We start from the raw sequence: 13,806 nt of genomic DNA, 5'->3' as shown, positions 1-13,806 counted from the left end.
GTGGGGAAGGTGAAGTCACACTGTCTGTGGCGGCAGCATGGGGGAGGGGTACATCAGTACCCTGCTGAGGAGGTGATAATAGTGGGGGTGTGGGAGCATTGTTGCCTGTAGTGCACGGAGCCATGATGTCTGTGGCCACTTCAGCCTGGGGGAGGGGTGCATCAGCAGTTGGTTGTGGAGGTGAGAGTGAGGAGGAGGGGGAGGGGGCATGTGGTGAGCAGGAGAGAGTAGCAGAGCAGTCAAAACGGTTGTAGAAATGGTTGAGTTTGTTTGCTCTATCCAAATCCCCATCCACTGTACTGTTCCTACTCCTGCAGCCTGTGATGGTTTTCATGCCATCCCAGACTTCCTTCATGCTGTTCTCCTGCAGCTTCTGTTCCACCTTCTTTCTGTATTCCTCCTTTGTCTCTTTCAGCCTGACCTTAAGTTCCCCCTGTACGCTCTTCAGCTCTGTCTGGTCCCCCTCTTTGAAAGCCCTCTTCTTCCTATTGAGGAGGCCCTTGACATCGCTGGTAATCCAAGGCTTGTTGTTTGGAAAGTGGGAACTACAATGTCCATACAGAAATTCAGGTAGTCAGTGGTGCAGTTTGTGACCCCCTCAAAATCTTCACCATATGAATCCTGTAACACACTCCAGTCCGTCGACTCAAAGCAATCCCACAGAGTCTCCTCTGCTTCGGAAGACCATTTCCTAAAGGAACGCATGGTGGTTGGCTGTCTGCGGACTAGTGGAGTGTACTGTGGTTGAAGGAAGACCAGGTTATGATCTGATCTCCCTAGCGGTGGAAGTGGGGTGGCGGTGTATGCATCCTTGACATTAGCATACAGGAGGTCAATTGTCCTGTTCTTTCTTGTTGGGCATTTTACAAACTGATGAAAGGCAGAGAGTGTTGAGTCCAGTGTTACATGATTGAAGTCTCCAGTGATTGCAATAAAGGTATCAGGGTGCTGAGACTGAAGCCTCGTGATAGTTGAGTGGATGACGTCACACGCAGTATCAGCCACGGCTCGCGGTGGAATGTAAATACAGACTATGATGGGATGTGAAAACTCCCGAGGCATGTAATACGGATGTAGACTCACTGCTAACAGTTCAATGTCTAGGCAGCAGACAGTCTCCTTCACCGTTACATGTCCTGGGTTACACCATTTGACGTTGATGAAAAGTGCAAGCCCCCGCCTTTACGTTTGCCACTTTGTTGTGGGTCCCTGTCCGCTCTCACGTGTGTAAAGCCGGCTAGCTCCACGTTAGTGTCCGGAATGTTGCTGGTTAGCCAGGTCTCCGTGAAGCACATCAAGCTACATTCCTTGAACAACTTAACGTTCTTCACCAGGGCAGCCAGCTCGTCAGTCTTGTTTGCCAGTGAGTTTACGTTCCCCATCACAAACGAATGAATGGATGGCTTGAACCTCCACCTCTTCTCCATGTGCCTAGCTTTGATCTTGGCTCCAGCTCTGCTTCCTCGGTAATGTAGCCGCTTTACTTCCTCCGGTATGTGATGGACTGTACCGGCGTGTCCTGTTGTCCTCAGTGAAAGCAGTTGTTCCCTCGAGTAAATTAAGTTTTTACTGCTGCGATGTTGTTGGATAGTAGCCATATCCATAGGATAGAAGATTGTCTACGCGATGCGTATAATGATACAAAAGTTTTAAAAGTTTTAAAAAACTAAAACAGACACGAAACAAACGGAGCTACCGAAAAGGCTGCCACTCTCGTCGGCGCCTGCGCACCACGTTAGACTGAGGTTTAAATACAAGCGGAAGGTGACAATCTAGACGGGGCTCGGAAGAAAGGTGGTCTAAACAAATAGGCAACGGGGGGAAACATAATATGATAATGATACAATAACAGGGGGAGACAAAAACGCGGACTGGATGCACGTAAACACACATGTAAAACATATGGCTCCGGAGGGGTGTTATAGAACAGCATGGAAAACTATGAGATTACGTTATTCAGTTAGTAACATGATTAAATCTAAACTACCCAATTAAAGTGACCGTTAGTTTATTAATCAGCAAGTGTATTAATCAGATTAGTAGTGTACAATATCTAAATTAGTAGTAGTTAGTAAGAATAGTGTTTTAAAACATTTAACTATCGAGAGAAGCTGGAAGTAAGGAATGCGAGTCTGGAAGAAAGGTTGAAAATGCAGACACTCCATGCAGACAGTTTTCGGGCTCAGAAACGTTCAGGCACAGAGGTGACAGGGGATCATGAATGCAATAACTGTAATGGGCACAACAACCAGATATGATATGAATGAATGATTATGAAATAATAAACAATAAACACTAAGACAGACAGAACAGACTCATAAAACATAACAAGCAGTGCCATCAATCCTATGGGACTTCCCCCCCTGGAAAACCTTAAATATCTCAGAAATTAATGGTTTGGTGGCGATATCTCAAAAACTGTGGGAGGAGATTGCCGTCAAAAAACGTGTCGTGTCTAGGAAACGACAGAGTCCAAATCTCCACGAGGGAAAAGACACCACGGCAGCAAGCTGTTCAGGAAAATCTGACTTTATTTAGCACAAGTGCATAAAGCCGGACCAAAAACATGGACCCGGACTGCCATTTTTACGCCCATTTTATACACAGTTACTCCTCCTACAACTCCACCTCCAACCTCATTCTGGCAAATCACCCACATTGTTCTTATCTTATCTCCTCCCACAACATCATTGTGGCAAATCGCCAAAGGTCCTTATGCTCTGCCAGCTCTGTACAAAGTTCAGGACGCCCCCTGTCCTCACTTCACCCCGCACCTGCTCTTGGCAGAGTGGGAAACTACATAAAAGTTCTCATAAAGTTCTGGATGCCCCCCCTCTAACACACACGTCATCCATACACATCACTCTGTATCTTTCGCTTTTAACTAAGCAGCTAAGCAGCAGTAATCATTGAAAATATACAGACATACTAAACATTTGATCAATATTATCTTCTAATATTCTTTTCTAATATACAGACATACTAAACATTTGATCAATATTATCTTCTAATATTATTTTCTAATATACAGACATACTAAACATTTGATTAATTATTCTCTTCTAAGTGAGTTCAGGTACGTTGCATTCTTTGCATTCTTTGTTCTCATTTGAACAGTTTTCACTGTGGTTTCTTGCGTCATAAGCTCAACTATAATTCATGTTCTAGGTTCATTTGATTTGATAACAAGCAGCGTACATGGGATATAGTGATTATAAGTCACTTGCATATAGATACACTTCTGGCATAAAACATCGAGAGTCCCGGAGAAATCAGCTGTACAGTCATATCTCGCTTTGCCCGTGTCCTTGACAGTTCCCCTACAAACGGGCGGAATAATAATACCCTTCTAATAACAGTAGAGTGTTGCTTCGCAATCACACTCAGTAAGGATGTACGTGGGTGTTGTGTCTCACGTGAACAGTAGGGACAAAGGATTTGTGAAAAACCGGGACATTTGACGCGCCGTTATCCTTTCAGAAAAGTGCTCTCTTTTTGCCCAGTCTGAGTTGTACGTTGTATCTTTTTTCTTTTTTTTCTTTTTTGCTGCTGCTGGTTGCTTGTCTGATTTTCTCTCGTCCTCCTCGCCCGTCTCTCCCCCCATTTTATAAAACCGACAAAATAAAGAAAAAATAAATCAGAAGTATTAGGCGATTGCCTCTAGGCTAGTAGCTAGCAGCTAGCTGAACTTTCCCACGGTGGGGTCGACAGCTCGTGCAACAGTTGCTCGGTGATAAGGTAAACTTTCGTATTTCAGCTGTCAATTATAAAGAAGTACAGGCATATGGCCAATCGTCGCTGTGTTTTACTCATTTTTACCTGCACAAACACGGGCTTGGATGTCTAAACGTAAAGAGGACAGAAGAATACGGTTTTATTTGGAACTCATTGAAATTCGTATCATTTTCAGGGGCAGTCACTCAAAAAATACAATTTTACTCCGACAAGCACCATGCAATCATACACCATACAATCTAGTGAACAACCACAATGCTTTGAGAACAGCATTTTCCCTAACTTTATTATACACAAACCATTCATTCTCATTTAAAACTTTGAGAGATGATGGCGCGGTCCAGGAGCTATTCAAATTAAAGAACAGCTCTTCTGGGGTTTGCCACGTTGATGACAAAAATATGTTTCCATTGAGCATTAGGGTACAACTACCCTAATATAACCTAACTATTCATTATTCAATAATCCAAAACCCTGTACGCCCAGTAAGTGGCACTGTTTGTTCGTCTTATAGTTGACATGAACGTTATTTGTAACGAACTAGTCGGTTACATCCTGTCTAAACTAAAAGCGCCAATAGCATTCTTCGAAACCCCTGTTCTGTTCAATTTTCGTATTTACCCTCAAAGAGTATTGGAACAGCTATGTCAATTCCTTTGTTTTTGTTATAGGCAACTGAGTTTGAGGTCAAAATATGTACATGAGATGACAGATCCTAATTTCAGCTTTTATTTCCTGGTATTTTCTAAATCTAGATTTGTTAAACAGCTTAGAATGTATTACCTTTTGTATCAGACCACCCAATTTTTATGTGAGCAAAAGTATTGGACTGACAGGTTTTTGTTGTTGGCCATATGATTGGTCAAACAATAAATTGTTCTAAATGTCTACTCTTGGTTTTAGCCTTTGGTTTTGCCTGCGAAGACTGCATTTGTGTTCGAAAACATAAACCAACATGAAGACAAGAAAAGCAGGAATATAGAGGCTATACCACAAGATGCAAACCACTCATCAGTAGTAAGTATCAGAAGGCAAGATTACAATTTGTAATGTAAAGATTACAAGATTTACAATTGTCCTAACCTGCTTATCCTAAATAGGGATAGTAAGTAAATTGTGTAAAAACTATAGTGCCATGAAAAAGTATTTGCCTTCCAGATTTCCTCTATTACTGCATATTTGTCGCAGTGAATGGTTTCAGAACTTTAGACAAAATGTAATTACAGACAAAGGAAACCTGAGTAAACACAAAACAAATTTTATTAAAGAAAGATCAAACACCAAAATCACCCTGTGAAAAACACAGCATTGTTTTATGTAGTTCAGCACACTTCAACAAATATTTTACACTATTTAACAATATTGTTTCATAATTTTAAATAATAGTTACTTTTTCAATTTACTTTTTTAGCATATCCCACTCTAAAAAAATTATTCATGTGCGAGACAACACCAGCTTAAATCTATTATTAGGTAGAAGGAATGAGCTTAAAGTGCTACTCTGTCTCTTGTAAGAAGTCATGCATTAATCCTGTTTTAAGCTATTATCAAATACTACCCCAATATTTACATGTATCCCAACGTGTTGTTTGCAAATGATTTGCAATTGCATTTAAATTTGTTGACTTTTATTCTGACATAGCCTCAGATTTGAGAGGAGGGAAGTTGCTTGTAACCGACACTTGACTTCTTTATCTTGTAGACCACCACTGCACACACAAGGGCCACAGCAGCCAGCAAAGTTACAGCCAGGAAATTCAGGTTGAAGTTCACACTGGGAGCACTGGAAACACGAAGACCTGAAACAGAAGCCACAAACACTGCCATTTTCTAAAAAGCTCAAACGCCCTGGATTTAACGTTGAAACTACCCAGCGGTTCAGTGAGAGCTTGTATGTTAGACTGTGTTGTAGGTAAAGGTCCTTTTCAAATCTTACGTTTTATTGTAAAACACAAACCACTTTATTTTAGACTCTACTGCTACTTGGGTGAATGCAGCAAAACAACCATTTCAGCAGCTTTCAATTGGGCGAGCAAAATGTGACGAATCACTACTGAGCTATCCTTTTGTTTTTTACAACCTTTTTTCATTTTTTCATTTTGCAGTGTATCTATTCATTTTAATTCAGCCATTAACTAAACACAAGCTGCTTGTTTAGATTATTACCTTCATATTCTACTAGTAAACTTGTGCATTAGCAGATCAGAGACAACAGTAATGCTTCTGATATTTCTAATAGCTGACACCCATTGGCGATGCTGGAGTGGATCCATGGGCTACAGGCTACATAATCTGCTCATACCCTTCACTACATGAGCCCAGCTCTCTGCCTCTCAGCCACATCATTAGGACAGCCTGTATGCAAATGTCTGCATTGCTCATTCAGTTTAGGAAGCTTTTATCATTCCATATTTCTTAATAAGGTTGTACACGTTGCCGGTATTAATTTCAGAATCATTTAAATCAAATAGTGTCATCAAGTAGTCACCTTCATCATCGGAGCTCCTCTTCAGCCGCAATGGGCCCTGCATTATGTCGTGTCTGGCAGTCTGTCCAGGCACAGATCTCTTAACAATATGGCTCTGACTGATGCACCCTTGTGCACACCTTGTGTTAGGATCTCCAGCCAGACACAGCATGACTGAGCAGCTCATGTACACCTACACCACAAAAAAACATTCATTCATCGGTCATTCACTATTCAAGTGTATTGTGAGTGTGTAATCCATGGAACGTTTTCTGTACATCTTTCTAATTTGTGCAATTAACAATTAAAAATGAATCAAACTGGGGGCAATATTTACCACAATAAATACAACAATTCATGGAATACATATTAATGCTAACTCTATGGTGGCAGAAATTGTAATCTTGTTAATCTGTTCATAAAATATGCAGTTTCTTTGGATGACAGAAGCTGAGCTATTTAGATTGGTGTTGAAATTGCAAGTAGACCCTATATTTGAATATACATTTGTAAATATTAGCTAATGTTTGACTGCATGTGGCATGTATACTTAATAAGGTACTCATAAAAAATAGTGCAATATTACCTCAGTGTGCATCCCAATGAATTTGAACGCTTGCATTCCAAAGCGGAATTCATTGCTCTGAGATGGATACACTTGCAGAGTTTTATCCATGTTACAGCTGGGAAAATGAAATTAATTGATGTAATTTACACTTTATACAGTAATTTTATTGATGGTAAAATAATTTCCATTAAATGTACAGTTACAAATCCACAAATTAAATACCCATTGTCAATGATGCTGTAAAATGTGGCGTGGTTGGGGTCATCTTCTGGGGTGGCTTTGCAGGACTCCACAAAGAGCACGGTGTTTTGAAGGGAGGATTTTGATTTGATTTCCATGTAGATCATTTCCTTCAGCCTTACTTCGATGGGGTAAGTACTGGGGTCCACATTTATTTCATAATGCTGACTGTGGAAGAACTGGAACTCAAAGGAGAACTTGCCAAAGCCTTCCTCCACGAACGTCTTGGTAAGTTTGAGTGCCTTGAAGTATGTAGATACACTCCCCTTTTTAGTGAAGCTACATGAGAACTGAAGCTCCACGTCATCTGTCCTGGTAATGACAGCGCCAGCTTTTTCTATCTTCATAAGTTCATTACTGAAGGTGACATTGTCACTTGACCCCTGCAAAGATGAAATACAAAACATTTTAAATATACCATTTTCCCATTATCCATTTACCATCTTCAGCATTTCACACTTATACTGTAAGAAGTTTCAGTGCAAATGAAAGAAAGTCACCACAGCCAGTGTCCCACAGGCGTCCAGGGGTACGGTGGCGAACACATGGGTGTTATTGGAAGACACTGTGCATGACGGGTCGAGGAGGTTTAAGGAAGTTTGATCCAATCCATGGACTAAGGACCTTTCAGCTTCGACCGTCATGGTTGTCTCCGTGCAAATCACATTCATTTCACCTGGGTTACACAACATTGCGTCTTAGTACATAAAAGAAACTATGAATATTTTTTCAAACACAATATTCTAGCAAGAATTAATTATTTGTATTGTAAAATGATGAAGATAAATCACATTATCAATGATATCTCTTTAACAAATTTTATAAGATTAGAGAGACATTTTGACATACTTTGAGATGCATAAATTAATTAAATCCATTATTGTTCATTTTTGTATTTTCTGATAGACCGTTGGCTTCCTCCAGGATTGGAGGGACATATGGGTTGATGCCCAAATTTGTTTGTTCAAAAACTTTGTTTTAATCAAATTTAAAAAATGCAATAAACATTTTACTGAGGTTACTGAGATAAAATATTGATTACATTATTTATTAGAATTCATGAATTATTATTCTATATATATATTATCTACTTTTTTTTACCAATTTTAGGCACAACCCTCACAATGACACATCGCATTGCTGAATGGTAGGAATTCCCCCTACAAAGGAAAAATGCATCCATCAGTCCATATTGTATCATGAATATACATGTAAGGAGATTATAAGACAAATACGTTTAAAAAATGCTAACGATACATAGCAAGCAGGAATTATTGCTGAAAGGATGTATGGCCCAAGTAAGCAAAATATATCTACAGATACATTTCCCATACATGTCTTTAACTGTTATTAAAGGGAATGGTTATGTGATGGTTAATGATACTGTGTGTCATAGCTGATAAAAGGTTAAAGTTGCATGTTTCGTAAAGAATTTTTGATAATGACAATAGAACACATTGGACAGAATAAACACAGTACATTGTTGTAACCATTGATTATATATGATCATTAATCATGAAGAAATGTATATTTGACATTTTTTCTGTTTTATCAATATGATGCACAATATAGTCATCCTATGAACAGTGAGCAGGAGTTAATTAACTTTATTAACGGTTTTTTAGTTTACATAATTCGTAGATGTTAAAATAATTTTAAATAAATGACGAATCCAGGAAAAAGAAGAGTTCAGCATGTAGACTTACCCACTTCGGGACTCTGCACTGAAGCAGACAGGAAAATGGTCACCCACATCTCTTTCTTTTGGCACCCATTTTGTGATCATTTTACCAGATCCAATATTAAAGGTGTGACTGATGCCTAAAGGCCCAGTCGCCACAATGTCAGTAATGCTGTAATGGATAAATGACTATTAGTAGTATTAATAGTAATTACTATTGACATATTATTTTCTCAACAGTTTCTTTCAGATGTCTTACTGAATTATGACCAAATTTCAAGAATGGTTCAGATAACAACTGCTGTGTTTTCCTGCACTGTCACCTGTATTATTCTACAAGTAGACAACAGGAATATGTTATTGATTTTGGAATGTCTGTTATTGTCACCATGCGATCTGTGACAGGAGATGACAGGTGAGAGTAAGTAAGAGCATTATTATTCGACATTTAGAGATTATTTTATACTGTATGTGGGATTTATTACTGCCTGTGTGGATTGTATTGCATTTTGCATTCAGCTGTCTTACCTTGGCTGAGCCTGTGCAGCAATGTGGATTTCCAGGGGTTCGCCGACTGTGGCATTCAAGATGTCTCCATATTGTGGACTTGGGGTCACAAGAAGAGGTAAGAGCAAGCCTGCAGTACAGCTTGCCAATGATGGCTTCACTAAAATACATTAAAAAGGAAGAAAATTCAACACTTTCTGTTAAACCCCACACAGTGATTTCATTCATTTCCATGACAGCATTGACAGTTTAAAGTACTGGACTGTACAAAGTCAATTCTTAGTTATAATTTGCAGACTGTTTCATAATGAGATGTACATTATATAACCTACCAATATTATAAGATTGAAAACTCACCCTTGATAACAAAATGCAAAGGAACCTTGCTTATTGGTTTTACGGAGCTACTGGGAGTTGAAGGCAGTGGGTGTTTGACTGTTTTAGTTCCATCAGAGTAAGATAGCCAGATAGCTTTTCTGGGAAAGTCCTCCACAACAATTTCAAACACATGGGTACCAGTGGTAGCATTGCCACGGTAATGCAGCTCACAGGTCTCCTACCGAAAACAATGTAATTTTAGCACCTGTAACTTAAGTCACAAGTAATAACATTATTTTATACAATTTGTACAATATCATTGATGTTAGTACAGTTTATGTAAAGCATAATGTAATAAGAGGGTATGTGTGATTGACCATGTTAGTTCTAGTTTCTTTCATATACTTACTTCATCCAGGTGGAATTGTGTGTGGGAAGCACACATACCACAGTCACCATTATTTCCAAATCTACATCTGACCCGGTCTCCATCCTGGTCATGACTCAACAGTTTGATTGTGGCAGGACAGTTCTTTGCAAGACTAACAAAAAATAAAGAAGTGCATGTTGATAAATTCTCCTAACTGTAAGCAAGGCAATATCTTACTAAGTAATGGTAAATATATAGATTTCTGTGAAATCATCAATAAAACATGGAACCATGAATGTTTCAAATCAACATATTGGTTTTCATGTTAAAAGATGAGTTGATTATGTTATAAATATTACAATACCTGATAACCGGCAGGATAGTCGTTAGTGGAGATCTATTTGGAGCTCTTGTGTCTGACCTGATTCCCAGATCCACATGTGACACCAAATTCCAGGGGCCAGAACCAGTCCGTACATTGTTCACCCAGCAACATGAACCGTAGCTGTAAAAGTCAAATCATCAGCATGAATAATCTACAGGCAGTGGTTCTCTGTAAATCCAGGCTAAAAATGCGACCTTTTGAGCTGAAATACTGCCTTCAGCAATTGATGGTGTACTGATGGCAACCATGTATACGCCAACTCACATGAAAGCAGAGGCATGAAGGCCAATATAATTATTTAACAACATTCCTAAGTCATTGTCCATGTCAGGAGTCTGCAATAGGTATTGTTTTTTAGGTAGACTAATTATGGACTTACCTCATTTCAAAAGGCTTGTTCGTTGTCACGTTAACCTGCACGATTCCCTCTTGTTGACAAGCCTCACTTCCACTGGATACAGCGCTGATTTGAGTTGAAGCAACAACCCCGCAGTCCCCAGTGGAGCAGGTCCAAGGGTTACTGAGGCTACAGGAGCCCAGGAAGCTCTCCTTGAAGTGCAGGTCCACCTGCAAAACAATCACTCTTATTTAGCTGTTGCTGTATGCAACGAGCCTTCCCCCGCTGAGTCCTCCCCCCATTTATGCCGGCCAAACTCAGCTTTTGGCAGGACTGGGAATCAAACCAGGGTTACTGTCTTTCTGAGGTTCACCCATAAGCTGGTAGTTACTCTCATGGGCTAGTAGTCACTCTCTTACTGTATGTTAGCTCATGGGCTAGTTAGTCACTCTCTTACTGTATGTTAGCCCATGGGCTAGTTACTCTCTTACTTTAGCTTTAACCATGGACTAGTTAGGCATCTTACACAAACCACTGCGTTTAATTCATTCCATCATTATTTAAAATGTTTCAAATGCATGTGGTTGTATTGATCTATTATTTCGGTTAGGATCCCCTTTTTGTCAGAATTCCTGGTCAAATAAAGAGTAAATACATAAAAGCAATATAAAATGTTTATATTTCTATCACATTTGGTTGAATCAACGTGGAATGAACATTTTGGGTTATCTGCGTGTTTAAATGGAGTTCACACCTCCAGGTTTAAAACCATAGACCACAGATCACAGAACTGATAATCCTTATTTCATTTGTTTGGAGCATTACCCCAGTTGTAATGCAGTTCTGTGGTCAAGATGTCTAAACCTGGGCTTTAAACACCAACTAAGCACACTGAAATTGACCTAATAAGGTGACCATTTTTAGTTATAATTTCGTATTGTGTTATAATAACAATACATTACATAAATTACAGTAATTTATCTGATGATTTTAACCAACATGACTTACAGTTGTTTAGACTAAGCAGGGGCCAAACCCCCCTGCAACAATGTGGAGTTAAGGGCTCAAGGTCCAACAGCTGCACTGAATTTATTGTGGCTGCACTGGGGCTTGAACCACAAACCTATCAATTCGGCTATAGGCTGCCCCTTATAATAATAACAATGACAATGATAATAATAATAATAATAATAATAATAAATATTATTATTATTTAACCATACCTGATAGTTTCCATAGATGTCTTGTCCCTTTGGGTAGTAGCTCATCTGGCCACCTGCGAAGTGTGAGCAGGATGTGCCAGTGACCAGAGCCAGGAGTAGCAGCAGTGTGTGGGGAGCCATGCTGTCTGAATCTCTCTGAAGTTCTCAGGAATAACCAACGATATGTCATTCAGACTCAAGCATGTCTGCATTTATAGTCTCTCAGCGCATCTGAATTCCACAACGTCACCTGTGGAATGAGGAATACATTTCACTTCTGTTATATAATCTGCCATACATTTTAATCCCTGATTCATGCAATATTAATTATGTAATCACATACAATTGTGCATCTATTGACAAGGTGTACATAGAATCTTGAGATCATGTCAGTCGAAAGGTATATTTGACTTTTCTGTTTCTTTTTTCCTCAATCCCTAAAATTTCAGGATGAGTGAGGTAAATTAGCACAAGAAAGAATAACAGTGGTGCTGTCCATCAGATTATTCTCATGAGTTCAGTACACATCCAAGAAAGAATCGGCTCCATGAGGTCTAGCATACCACATACAGATATCAGAAACCAGTTTTTACTATTAAGAAAGCCAAGCCCTCCAAAATTATTCATATGCTTCAAAAAGATGGGCCAAGAAGGTATAAAAGAAACACAGGCAATGAGCTATGTTGTATCCTACTAAAACATGGTAAGGGTAATTATTTTTTACTAGTACATTTGCTCAGAGAAAAGTTTTGGTCAAGAGTAACTCTTACTGAAGAGGTGGGGCTTGACTAGGGATTTATAAATGTACATACTCTCTGCTCCCGTGGTGTTTATTGGTGGATTGGTGGTAATCTCACCTAGAGGTCGCATGTAGATGAGGAAGAGCAGTGGTCCTAGCACTGAGCCCTGGGGCACACCCTGTGTGACCAGGGCCAGGGGTGATTGTGAGGTGGCTAATTTGCGGCTGTTTATAGGCTATTTGCAGCTGACTACTGCCCTATGATTGTCTTAAACGTCAAGCATCCCCCCCTTACCACAGAAGAAGCAGCATGCGTTCCACTGAGGGGTGTGCTGTGCCCAACAGGCCCGATCAGCAGGCTAATCCTAATCCTGTTTTATTACTTTAGTAGAAGTCCTCACGTGTTCTCACACATGTTGCTTAATTGTGTTCAAAACTATTGCATTAGTTGCCAACTGTATTTATGTCATTATAATTGATTAAGACAGAGGACAGAGAACAGCTGCTTGGGTGTGGCAAACCTTTTATTTTGTTCTTATGTTCTCATGTGTCCTGCCATGTGTTTCTTCCACCCATTTACTCAGCCAGCTGATTTCACTAATTGGATATACCTCCTGGCTGAGGAATTTTGCTATGAAGCAAATTAAGGTAGTTAGAACTTTTTTGGATTTTCAACGTCTACCAATAATTATAGACTTCTTACAGACTTCTTTCTGCAGGTGTCAAGCACGAACAGTTTCGTTTTCCAGGAGGTCTCCCATCTGAGAACAAACCAAGCCCACACCTCCTTAACTTCAGCTATTCAGCAGGAGCAGGTTGCATGATGGTATACCTATTGCTATGTGTGGTATTGCTAAGACGTACCTGTGGTCAAATGAGATCAAGATTGACTTCAGAGTAAGAGTGTGGTGAGTGTGGAGGCCAAAAGGAACAGCCCAAGATCCAAAGTACCCTCACCCCTCATGGTGTTGCTCATAATGTAAACATAATGTTTGATTTCTATGGTATTTTATACACGTCGGTTTCACCATGTAGAAATCGTATATATATTTATTCATACATTACTCCATTTCAGGACACCATAATATTTGGGACAAATGGCTTCATAGGTGCTTCTGATTAGTCAGGTAAATCGTGTATAAGATCATGTTCACTTCCTTGTCTTGATTCTGGGCTTTTGATTATGGAGGACCTTTTCACTCAAAATGAAATTATTAAATCCGCCACTTTATTTTGGAATGTTTGATGTTCATCATA

General features: G+C 39.5%; 1 protein-coding gene across 1 annotated transcript; it reads right to left on the bottom strand.

Annotated features, from left to right (window-relative positions):
* Positions 1 to 4,977: 4,977 nt before the first annotated feature.
* On the bottom strand, positions 4,978 to 11,977 carry LOC133124694 (uncharacterized). Its single transcript, XM_061236107.1, has 13 exons — positions 11,832 to 11,977; positions 10,651 to 10,838; positions 10,251 to 10,391; positions 9,926 to 10,058; positions 9,556 to 9,754; positions 9,220 to 9,358; positions 8,717 to 8,863; positions 8,112 to 8,170; positions 7,511 to 7,686; positions 6,993 to 7,393; positions 6,789 to 6,885; positions 6,224 to 6,395; positions 4,978 to 5,534 (listed from the first exon to the last, which is right to left on the bottom strand). Exons 1-13 carry the CDS (start codon positions 11,949 to 11,951, stop codon positions 5,380 to 5,382), a joined length of 2,127 nt encoding a protein of 708 aa, XP_061092091.1. The 5' UTR covers positions 11,952 to 11,977; the 3' UTR covers positions 4,978 to 5,379.
* Positions 11,978 to 13,806: the final 1,829 nt, after the last annotated feature.

The sequence above is a fragment of the Conger conger genome, chromosome 3, assembly GCF_963514075.1.
Source record: "Conger conger chromosome 3, fConCon1.1, whole genome shotgun sequence".
NCBI lineage: Eukaryota > Metazoa > Chordata > Actinopteri > Anguilliformes > Congridae > Conger > Conger conger.
The sequence above is the reverse complement of the archived record's forward strand: the minus strand, read 5'-3'. Positions and strand labels throughout refer to the sequence as shown.